This window comes from Ochotona princeps, chromosome 30 (assembly GCF_030435755.1).
Source record: "Ochotona princeps isolate mOchPri1 chromosome 30, mOchPri1.hap1, whole genome shotgun sequence".
Taxonomy (NCBI): Eukaryota; Metazoa; Chordata; class Mammalia; order Lagomorpha; family Ochotonidae; genus Ochotona; species Ochotona princeps.
In genome coordinates, this window is record NC_080861.1 from 16,781,834 (window position 1) to 16,794,198 (window position 12,365).

The 12,365-nt window shown below is 39.0% G+C and overlaps 1 protein-coding gene across 4 annotated transcripts in view; it reads right to left on the reverse strand.

Moving 5' to 3' along the window:
- The window catches only part of CLASP2 (cytoplasmic linker associated protein 2), a 164,541-nt gene that overhangs the window by 95,068 nt on the left and 57,108 nt on the right, over positions 1–12,365 (reverse strand). For all 4 annotated transcript variants that reach the window (XM_058657143.1, XM_036497694.2, XM_058657145.1 and 1 more), the window contains 2 exons: positions 4,283–4,362; positions 470–562 (listed from right to left, as the gene is read on the reverse strand). In XM_058657143.1, coding sequence (XP_058513126.1) covers positions 470–562; positions 4,283–4,362 — 173 coding nt within the window. The remainder of the gene's footprint in view (positions 1–469; positions 563–4,282; positions 4,363–12,365) is intronic.

The following is a 12,365-nucleotide window of genomic DNA, read 5'->3' on the forward strand; positions in this document are numbered from 1 at the left end:
AAAGTTTGATCAAATATTCTTCTCAAATGATTTAGGTTAAATAAAATATTCTCGGGTATTCCTGACCTTTTTTTCATTTCATCATGATAGACAAACATTCATCGTATTAATGCAGAAAGAAACACGCCAGGTGAGTGAATGCACTGTGCAGTGAGCGCACAGGTGAGGCGCTCTGCTTTAACGGCACATGGTGCAACTTAACACGGTGCTGTGGAGCAGCTGTGCCACTAGACACAGGCCAAGGGCTCGAGGCTCAGCCAACACAGTGTGTGGACAGAGCCTACCAAGTAGGTACCACAGTAACAACAGAGCAACACCTGACCCTAACCCAGGGAAACAAGTCATCTCACTTACCAAGCTCTATTTCACAGGTGAATGCCAAACAACACTACTGTGCAACTGCCATGTTACTGAAAAGGAAATCCGAGAAAAAAAAAAAAAAAGATGTGAAGATAAAAGGCAAACTTACTGCATTGGCACGCTGATCCCAGTCATGCTTGTCATCTGACAAAATTTCCCTGATTTTATTTAACGTTTCTTCAAGTTCTCGACTAGAATAAATCTGAAAGAAGCCATGTAGAATTCAAAGTTACTTTTCAATGTGCAAAATAATCCTAAAATTAGTAAGATTATCTCCCATTCTAAAATCAATTTCTAAAATGAACAATGAAAATACACTAGGGACAAAACCAAAATGTGCTTTTTTCTTGTTACTCTTTTTGGTATTCCTTCTCTCAACACTTCCTACCCAAGAATAACTTTAACATATTCTTACAGTGTCTTGCGGTTTGGGGCTGGTACCGTGGTGCGGTGGGTTCAGCTGCCACACCTGCCACCAGCTTCCCTGCTTCACCTGACTCAGCTCCCTGCTGATCCACCTGAGAAAGCCATGCAAGACTAGCCCCAGTGTCTGGGCTCCAGCCTTCATGTGGGAGTCCTGGGTGGAGTTCTAGGCTTCTAACTTGTACCTGGCCCAGGTCCTGCCTTGCAGTCATTTGGGCAGTGAACTAGCAGATGGAAGATACTGCTCTCAAATAAATCCATCTTATTTTAAAAACAAGATGCAGAGGCCAACACTGGTCCAGGGGGGTTAAGCCACCAGTGGCGACACTGGATCCCTAGTAAAGCTGGCTGTTCTACCTTAGAGCCAGCCTGTCACTGCCTGGGAAAGCAGCGGGTGGTGGTCCTGGTGCTTGGATCCTGCCACACATGTGAGAGACTCAGACGGAGTCACAGTCCTCAGCTTCAGCCTGGCCTGAACCAGCCCGTGTGACCATTTGGGGAATGAATATGTCTCTTGCTTGCTTGTGTAACTTCACCTGTCAAATCAATAAATCTTAAAGAAAAAAGCAGGGGCCAGCACCATGGAATGCAGGCTAAGCCTCCACCTGCGAATCCAGCATCCAATACAGGCACCAGTTCTACTTCTGGCCTGGGAAAGCAGAGGAAGATGGCTCAGGTCCCAACTCACGTGGAAGAGCCAGAAGAAGCTCCTGGTTTCTGGCTTTCAACTGGCCCAGCTCTGGCTGCTGTGGCCACTTGGGGAGTGAACTGGCAGGCAGATTTCCCTGACCCTCCTTCTCATTCCGTAACTCTGCCTTTTAAATAAACGTAAGTAAATCTTAAACAAAACAAAAACCCAAAACAGAAACTAGCGAAGAATTAATAAAATATAACTAACTTCTCAAAACGATTTTAAGTGTGCTAGTCATTTTACTGCATTCATAAACACATTGGCCAAAGGAGATTTCGGTTGACTTTAATCTTGCAGCCATGCGTTTTGTTTCCTCGGGAGCTAACCACTGGTCAAACGGCTATACATCACTATTCTTTCCACTCATTTAACAGATACTCATATAAGGCAGGAAACTTTATGATGAGCCAAAACAGATGATCTTTGCTTATAGAGTTTACACGGTCAGGGATATTTTCAGAAAATTAAGCCTATCTAGAATAAGGGTTTGCATCTATTTAGGAAAGTTGAGTTTGAGCTAGAATTAAAGCATACTTAAAACATCATAGGCGGGCCCAGCAGCGTAGCCTAGCGGCTAAAGTCCTTGCCTTGAATGCCCCGGGATCCCATATGGGCACCGGTTCTAATCCCGGCAGCTCCACTTCCCATCCAGCTCCCTGCTTGTGGCCTGGGAAAGCAGTCGAGGATGGCCCAATGCATTGGGACACTGCACTCGCGTGGGAGACCCGGAAAAGGTTCCAGGTTCCCGGCTTCGGATCGGCGCGCACCGGCCATTGCAGCTCACTTGGGGAGTGAAACATCGGACGGAAGATCTTCCTCTCTGTCTCTCCTCCTCTCTGTATATCTGCCTTTGTAATAAAATAAATAGATCTTTAAAAAAAGACAAAAAAAAAGTCATAGGCAAAATGGAGAAAGAGTTGCTTTTCTTGGGGAATGAAATAACATGTAAAGGCGTACGACAGAAAAACTGAGGGAAAAAAAAAAAAGAAAAATTTAAAGGTGGTATAAGAGTCAAGAGTGCCAGGTGACTAACCAGAGTGCAGGATGTCTGTTACATACCCGTAAAAGTTCAGAGGGAGGCAGCTGACCTAATTCTGTGTGAATTTCATTCATTTATTTTTATCTGAAAGGCAGTGAGACCCCATGCTGAGCCAGGCTGAAGTCTGACTTTCCCACACAGGTCCCAGGGAACCAGGAGCTATGAGGTGGCATACGGTGTCTTAATCATATGTCAAACACACGCTCCCTAAAACTGTTTGAGGGAGTGAACTGTACACATTTTAGAGGATCGACTGGAAACGAGGCAAGAGGTAGTGACGGGATGAGGCTGGAACAGCCAGTCGTGTTGCCGAGGCAAGAGGTAGTGACGGGATGAGGCTGGAACAGCCAGTCGTGTTGCCGAGGCAAGAGGTAGTGACGGGATGAGGCTGGAACAGCCAGTCGTGTTGCCGAGGCAAAAGGTAGTGACGGGATGAGGCTGGAACAGCCAGTCGTGTTGCTAACCATAAGGACAGCCAAGGCAATTATGACTCTGTGCTTGGGACCCTGCACTCACACGGAAGACCCTGAAGAAGCTGCTGACGCCTCACAGGCTCAGTTGCAGCCGTCTGGGGAGTGAACTAGCAGATGGAAGACCTTTCCCCTTCAAACAACAGAGTGGTCCTTGGTTTTACTGACACTATGATAGTGACCATTAAAACAAGAATACGATGAACGATGAAAAATGCTCAAGTTCAATTGGGTTTTATTCCTTAATTGTTCCTACAACACTACATTTTCCTATAAAATGCAAATATAAAATAGAAATATTTCCCTGTAAAATGCAAAGAGGGAAAGGAAGAATATGTTTTTTCTTGTTTAAAAGTACATACCTAATCTCATAATCTTGTGAACGATTACAAGTTTTATCAAGGATGATGTTTATATCCCAGAAATGAATTATTTACAAGGCAAAAAAAAAAATAAAAGTACATACCTTAAAATTTTAAAAAAATCAGTAAATGTATTTAAGAAAGTTTTTAAAGTTTTGTCACAACTTTAAGATCTCGAAATCAAGCAGTTTTAGATGCTTTCAAATAGACATACTAGAAGAACATCTGGAATTCACTTTTATCAGACAGAAAAAGTATTAAGTGACAGTATCCAGTTTCGGCAAAAATGAATAAAAAGATAATACGCTCTTAACAGAAGTTTTAACTGATACAACAATGTTACAGTAATAAAACCAAAGACTAAAACCATGCAGTTCCATATCTGTGTTTACACTCCAGAAGAAACTCCCAAAATAATCATGAACATACTTAGAAAAATCATAATTATAACACAGTATAAAATAGCACATCATCTACTACCTCAAAAAAAAAAAGAAATAAAATCACAAATTTTGCAAAAATATAAAAATATTTAGTAAAAAGTTGCAAAATGTGTGCAATATATTATCTGTATTTTTAAGACTTGGAAAAAAATTCTTTTTTACGTTTACTCTGTTTTAATTACTTCTATGTGAATGACTCAGAAGTTTCTATTGTCAACAATCATTCTCTAGACTCAAAGCTCATTCATTCCAGAACATGGACTTCCAATCAGACACTGTACTGTTTCGTTTTTCAACAATGAAAGTTCAATTTTACTTCAGCCTCAGTGCCAAAAAATTAGTTGAAAATCTAGATATATTGAGAAATTCTTACTGGGTAGCAGTAAGTCAAATATTTCATTTATATAATCATTTAAGCAAAAAGAATTTCCGGAGTGGTAAGCTGACTAATGACAGGATGCAGGTGCTATTCATGAAGAGTGTGCCAGCCTTACCTGAATAGAAGGGACATCTGTAAAAGCTTTTATAAAATCATCTTCATCAACTGCTCCAGCACCTCCTTCCTTAGAAGCACCTGAAAATCAAAAGTAATGGAGATCATGAAAAATATAACTCATTTGACATAGTAAAATCTTAATTTTGATGGATATTTCAATTTATGAGAAAGCATTGAAAAATTCAATCTTTTCATAAAGTCAAGGTCCCTAGAAGCACTTAACTCTTTGTAAGTAAACAGGTTAGCCTGATAGTAAAATATAACCTATAAAATAAGGAGAGCCTTAAATCACACACTTCACTTGATGCCTTCGGGCCAGTGAAAGAGTAAACACTTACAAGGCAGAGCAGCAGTTTAAAGTGACAACACACCTCGGCGGAAATGACAACACACACTGCATCTCTCCCTTCCCCCCCCACAACTTTCATAAAATTATTTGAAATTCCTTTCACATTATACTTCAAAAAGTTTTGGTAGCAAATGTATTTATTTGAAAGGCAGTTACACAGAGAGAGAAAGAGAAAGAGAAAGAGGTCTTCCTTCCACTGGTTTACTTGCCAAAGACTCTCAGAAGCCAGAATCCAGCCTGCCGGAAGTGGTCAGAAAGCCCCTCTGACTCTTCCACACAGGTGCAGGGACCCAAGCACCTGGGTCACCTCTGATACTTTCCCAGGAGCTGGATTGGAAGTGGAGCAGCTGGGATGCTGGCCTACCTGCCACCAAACAGCACCAGCCCTGCCACAAACTTTTAAAAGCACTCTGATACAGTTAGGGGACAAAGAACCCTTCAACCTTCAATACACAAGTCAACGGGGAAAAACAAATATCCCAGACCAGCAATGTCAATATAGAGCCTTTACTGGAGATAAACCTGAGGGGAACCATAGACAAGGATCACCCTGAAGTAGTGTAACATGGACATAAGATCAGATGTAAACAGCCCTAACAACAGAGGGCTATCACTTTGAATCCTGCTGGATAAGGAAAATGAAGAAACAAAAGAACACTACTGAAACAAGAAGTAGAAAGCTCCGCAAAACATCCTTTAGTAACAAAGCTGCATTCCACTTCACCAACAGAAGAGGGCATGCTTGAGCCAAGAAACTGAATTCACCATATTACTTGTTAATTATGTTTCAAGAAAATCCAGTACATTCTCATGAACACAATAACTAATCTACCTTCTATACTGGAAATAATAGGAAAAAAACCAACATAGGAATGAAAACCTTATGGGCTGATGAAAGTAATATAACATCCTCAAAAAGCAAAACACAAATCATCAAAAATTCCTAAAATACTCCCACATGAATTCAATTCAGCTAAACACAAAATGTAGGCATGAAAGCAAGATGACTCAAGGATGTTAAAAACCTCTGATCACAAATGGAAGATCTGAAAAGACAGTGGGCTAAAGTGAGAGAATTTTTTCTTAAAAAAAAGAAGGACAAATGGCTCAGAAATAAATTTTAATTTAGCAATTATGCATGACTAAATAGATGCATCATGGTTTAAATAATAAGAGAAATTATGAAAATTTTCCAAGATATTTGAGTATGGAAATTACACACAGGTTAAGATTAAAACTATTTAAAAAATAAAAGAACTAAAGCAATAACCTAATTTAAGTCACAAAGAAATCGGACAAATTCAGAGCAATCTAAAGAGATAGCTGTCTTAAATCTTTAAAAATATAAATGTTATGGAGATTAAAAATTAGCTAAAAGATCGTTTCATAGAAAACATGACAGAATTTTCTTGCATATAATGATGGTATTATGATTAGAGTGTATTTCTAAGTCTTAGGAAGCATAAGTTAAATATTTGTAAGTAAAATGTCATGCCATCTACAATTTACTTTTAAGTAGTTGAGATTTTAAAAACTGGTTATAGGAATAAATCTTGATAGAGAAAATTCAAACAACTATGGGAAATCACTAATTACAAATCCAGGTGATGAGTGTATACCCTGGATCCACTACTTAGACCATGCAAGACAATCCTCAGAATAAATAAAAAATCAGTACTCTATAGCCAGGGTAGGTACAATTTTGTCAGAAAAACAGGACAGAACCTTCAGAAAAAGATCAAAAGATGAGAGACGCTACTTCAATGCAATGGAATAAAGCAGGTTTTTAATTGCCTAGGCTTCACCAGACATCTGAAAGGACAGCACATCCCACAACAAAACTTCTAAAATTTGATGCAAAAATGCCACAAAGGTGAGACTGAGATGTAGTTGCATGTTTCAATAAAAGACCTAGGATTTTTTAATTTAACCAACTGATGAGAGGATGAAATAGCATCTAATAGAAGATATGCTGATTCCCAGCAATGCATTTATATTCTCTGAATCCCACTAAAACATAAACTCCAGGAGAACAAGGTCTTTGTTTTTGTTCAATGATATTCCCCAGAGATTATACAAAAGTGACAGACCACTAAAAGCCTTCAGTAAATATCTGCTAGCTGATGCTGAATGAATAGGTGGACAGAAGAACATTAATTGCAAGAAAAGCAAGTGATTCTTCACCCATCACAATGGCAATGATTAACAAATCTGTATATTCCGTGTATAAGAAAGTAAACTGTATTTCTTAAAATTAGAAACACCCACAATCCCATTTAGAGGCACCTATTCTATAGAACTGCAGCCTCAGAATATCGTAATACATAGAGATCTGAGCTCCTTGTAATAGCTCGGAGCTGCAAACAATCTGAATGACAGTGACAGGCAACTGGTTTACTAACGCTGCATCAATAACGTGGCATGCACACGGGAGATCTGCAGGGCCTCAATCTGGCTTGTGAGGAGGGAACCAGTGGGGATGGGAGATCTCCGCACTGAACCCACCTCCGAAACTGTCTTTCAAACACGAAGCATAAGCTTTGAAAACAAATGTGTAAATACAGTTGCCATGGCTTAAATGTGTTCTCCAGGGGTTCACGTTTTGGACACACCTATGTTCTCTAAATTCAGTGTTTTTACAATTTTTCACTTGAGATACAGGGACAGAGAAAGTTTTCATCTGCTGCTTTACTCAGCAAACGCCTACCACAGCTGCAGATGAACCAGGGCAACCCACTTTTCAGGTGTGCTTCAAAGGGACTAACTGCTTCAATCATCACCTACTGCCTCTTAGGATACACACTAGTAGGAAGCAGAAATCTGGAGAGACAGGGACTCGATACAAGATTTTGGGAATGTTGATATCCAAATCAGCCAACAGCTTCATCTTAGTCAAAAGTGATCATCAGCCAACATCTCGATGGCTAGGTCCAACACGCAGCCCTCCAAACTCAGGCGCAGATAGATGGTACTTGAGGGGACTTTGATGGGTACTGGGGGTGGGAAGAGTCAGGAGGATGGTGCTAATGGCCGAGGGAGGGAATAACGGCTTTATAAAAACAATGAAGAAACTCGATCTCTCAGTACTGATACTGACATGTGGTCATGCCATAGCAAATCATCATGTAGCAAGCCCTCAACTGGACAGACACCTGGCAACCAGGCAACCAACTTGCAAGCCTCCAGAATTGTAAGAAATCAATCTCTGTTCTTTATAAATTACTCAGTTTCAGGCTCTGTTAATGGCAACAGTAAAATTAGTAAGCATATCATATCTTACATATCATAATTCCCATGCTTGAAAAAGCAGTTGCCAAAATATTTGCTAGTATGTTTAATGTCGAAGAGACATATAAAATATGAATACCTATACAAATGAGGAATGGATAGGTTGTAAAAGGATACACACCCAGCTTTACATTGACTGTCTCCTAGGGTGGTGGAATTAGAAATAGGGAATTTTTAAAAATCTTGTTTAATAAAAAGCATGACTTTCATAATTTAAAAAATCATAATCCCCCACCTGCAATGTTGGTATCCCATATGGATACCGATTCATGTCCCAGCTTCTCCACTTCCCATCCAGCTCCGTGCTTGTGGCCTGGGAAAGCAGCAGAAGATAGTCTAAAGCCTTGGGACCTTGCACCCACATGGGAAACCTGGAAGAAGCTCCTGGCTTTGAATTAACTCAGTTCTGGCCATTGTGACCACTTGGGGAGTGAACCAGTGGATGGATGATCTTTCTCTATCTCTTCTTCTCTCTCTGTAAATCCATCATTTTCAACAAAATAAGTCTTTTTTAAAAAAATCAAGTTAATTGCCACATATTAGTCAAAAGTTTGGATTCTAGGATTAAGCAGCAAAGATTTGTCTTATTAAATACAAACTGATTCTTGCGATCTTATTTGTTTAAAAGAAAAATTACTGATGGTATTGTGGTGTGATGGGTCAGCATCCCATATGGGTACCAGTTCATGTTCCAGCTGCTCCATTTCTGATTCAGCTTCCTGCCAACAACCTGGGACAAGTAACGAAGCATGGCTCAATTGCTGGGGTCCCGTCACACACGGAAGACTTAAATGACTTAAATGAAGACTTAAATGAAACTCCTGAGACTGACTAGTCTGGCCCATCCTTGGCCGTTGCAGTGGTTTAGGGAGTGAAACAGAGGAGGGCAGTTCTTTGCTCCCGCCCCTACCCCTCTCTCTGTAACTTGGACTTCAAACAAATAAATATACAACATAAATAAATAAATGAATAAATTTAAAATTAACTTTGTTGTCTGCATAGAGGGAAAAATGGGATGATTAGAATTATTTGTTAAAAAAAAACAGATATCTGGACATTCTCATTAAATGTTGCATGTCATACAAACATGAAGTTAAACAAGTGTAGTATGTCCTTATGATGAGTTAAGTACTACTGGATCTGTAACTGTGCAAATTCCACATTATAACAGCTGAACAACATTCCTCTACCTGAACAAGTAAGCAAGTGAAGGAAAACAAGAAAACTTTGATAGTTGATAGTTTACTGACATGTCTTAAATACTGTAAATACATAAGCACAGGCAGAACACCCACATCCCATATCAGAGGGCCTGCCTGGAGCCCTGCCTCTGTTCCCAATTCCAGCTTTCGGCTAAATGCACACTCTGAGACGGCTGAAGTGCTTGGGCACTGCCACACACTGGAGATCTACACTGAGTTCCCAGCCTGTGCCTGGCACAGCCCTGGACGCTGGAGGCATCTGCGGAGTAAACCAGCAGATGGAAGATCTCTCTGACTTCTTCTTAACAACAACAAAAACGGCAGCATCAAAAAGAAATTAAATTAATTAAAAATGTGTATTTTGCTGCAAAAATACTTTTTCTAATATTCTAGAGATAAACAGTGTAAAAAGGCTATGAAAAGGTTTTTTTTAGGAGTTTATAAAAACAGAGTACTAGGAATATTGTAATATGGAGAATAAATTTTAAGCAGGCATTTCTAAAAATACACCAAACATTTCTATTTATAATCTAAAACTGATAGGTTTATTTCCAAATATCTATTTTGCTGGAATCATCCTAGTTAAAATTTAAAACTACTGATTTTGGAATGCCAAAATCATTTATGCATAGAGATTAGCATGGTAGCAGGGTAACAAAGTCATTTTTGTGTTTTAATTACAATTAAATAGATGATGCTGGGTGAATTAAATTCCCCAAACTGCAGTTTGCTGATCAGTCAAATAAGGTTAAAAGGAATTATAAGAGAGTTCTAAATAATAATAATAATAAACAATGGAATTAAAGGTAAAGCTAATTTTGGTGCAAAAAATGTGAAATTCATACATATGAGAGGTTCTCAAATAATATGTGAAAATGTGTTTTACAAAAAATTACTCATGAGTTTAAAACTTTTTTGCAGCAAGATAAATTTACCTTTAGTTTCACTTCCCACAAAATTTTGAAGTACCCCCATTATGAGAATATATAAAAGAATACTCAAGAAGTTTTGCAAACAGTTGTCACTTAACATATTAAAAAGTATTTCAGCAATCAAAAGCCTTCAACAGTTGTATTCCAAGCCATTATGCCAAAAGCATTCAACATGTGTTTACCAAATTCTTATTGTCAAATTATAAGCGTTCCTAAGGAAGTGGATGAAGAGAATTCACCTTATCCTTACTCTGAATAGTAAAGCAATAGCTAACATCTTTCATATCTATACAAGTTATTGTAGCTAAGATATAATGGAATGGGCATACTTACAGGCCTGTCAATTCCCCTTGGCTTACAGGTCATACAGTTATAATCTGATCTGAATGGCATAGGATATTAAGGCCAAAGTATAAGCAAACCAATATCCACTAAATATTAAACCCAGGTCTTCTTAGCTTTCATTAATTGGATAGAATACTTTACTAAAAATGGCATATGTCTCTTAAATCTTCATATCTACGTCTAAAAAAGTAAATGAAATTCAAAACTTCATTCTGATTCAGGTAATCACACCTGAAATGTGAAATGTTAAAACCAGTGGGTGTACTATACCACTACTACACCGCTTGGTTCCTACACAGAGTAATCTGCATGTCACTCCAAGTAGCATATTAACAAATAAGTGATTTTTCCCTGCATAAGTTTCAAAGAGGTGGATTTTAATAAAGCATAAATAAGTAACCAATTTATTCAGAATTGAAATGGCCTTGTAACTTTTCAGGAAGGCACTGCCAAAGAGAAAGAAACTGAAAAATCACGCATCCTTGGTATCCAGTAAATTTAAGAAATTTATTTCAAACACATTCTCAGAGATGTGCATGTACGTACATATAAAACGTGTACATACAGATATAAGAATGATGACATAGTTTATAATAACGGAAAAAAAATTAAAGGCAATTTGACCGTGGAATCCTCTTCAACTAATAATTTCAAACAAAAAGAAAAGGCTTCATAAAAAATATTAATTGGAAAAGAGGTAAACAAAACTACATAGTGACTAGTACGAATTTTATCTCTCACACAGGAAAACAACTTTATGTATAAAAGTAACTGCAAAAGTGGCAACAGACACTCAGAAGAAAGGATATCAAAATCTATCAGGCGAGTGTGACAACATGCAACAGCAGCACAAGTGGATTTTTATCCCAAGTACGTACTTTTTTATCAAGTACATAAATTTTCATCTGAAGTACTTCTTACAGAATAGATGCTGAAGTTATTTGTCAGAGAGATTATGAAGCAATTCATTGACTCACAGAGTACTCTCCACCTCAAAGAAACTTCACCTTCTAAGAAAACTTTCTATGGCTAATTTAAAAATCAATAGGCCTCTGCCAAGATCAGAGACTGAAGAGCAGATTTTCAAAGACTGACAGCCAAGAACAGCATCAATTTCAGAAGTAACATCAATAGCCATTGGCTGGTTGTTCTTTTCTTGGAAAGAGGAGCAGAGGCTTAAGTTAGCTGTAGTAAACAAAAAACAACAAATTTAGAATTGCAAAAAAAAAAGAAAAAGAAAAACTTCTCCTTTTGCTTTTTGATTAGAAAGGTTGCTGCCTGACCCGGCGGCGTGGCCTAGTGGCTAAAGTCCTTGCCTTGAATGCCCCGGGATCCCATATGGGCGCCGGTTCTAATCCCGGCAGCTCCACTTCCCATCCAGCTCCCTGCTTGTGGCCTGGGAAAGCAGTTGAGGACGGCCCGATGCATTGGGACACTGCACCCACGTGGGAGACCTGGAAGAGGTTCCAGGTTCCCAGCATCGGATCGGCGCGCACCAGCCGTTGCAGCTCACTTGGGGAGTGAATCATCGGACGGAAGATCTTCCTCTGTCTCTGTCTCTCCTGCTCTCTGTATATCTGACTTTGTAATAAAAAGAAATCTTTAAAAAAAAAAGAAAGAAAGGTTGCTGCCTAAGTGAATGATATAATCTGAGCGACCAATTACTACAATCATGAACATCACTGAACATTTTTACATCTGACAGCACTCAACACTACCCACGGCAGCGGAGTTTGAGGGAAGTGTTGAAAGGGACATTAAGAAGGCCTCTCATTTTATTTACTTAAAATTTAAAAAAAAAATTTATTTGAAAGGCAGAGTGACGGGGGTGGGGAGAGAGAGAGGAAGAAATAGAGAGCAATTTTCTAAACACTGGTTCAACCCCCAAATGGCCACACCATCCAGAGCAGGCTAGGCTAGGCCAAAGTCAGGGGCCAGGAAATCCACCCCGCCTTCCAAGGGGAT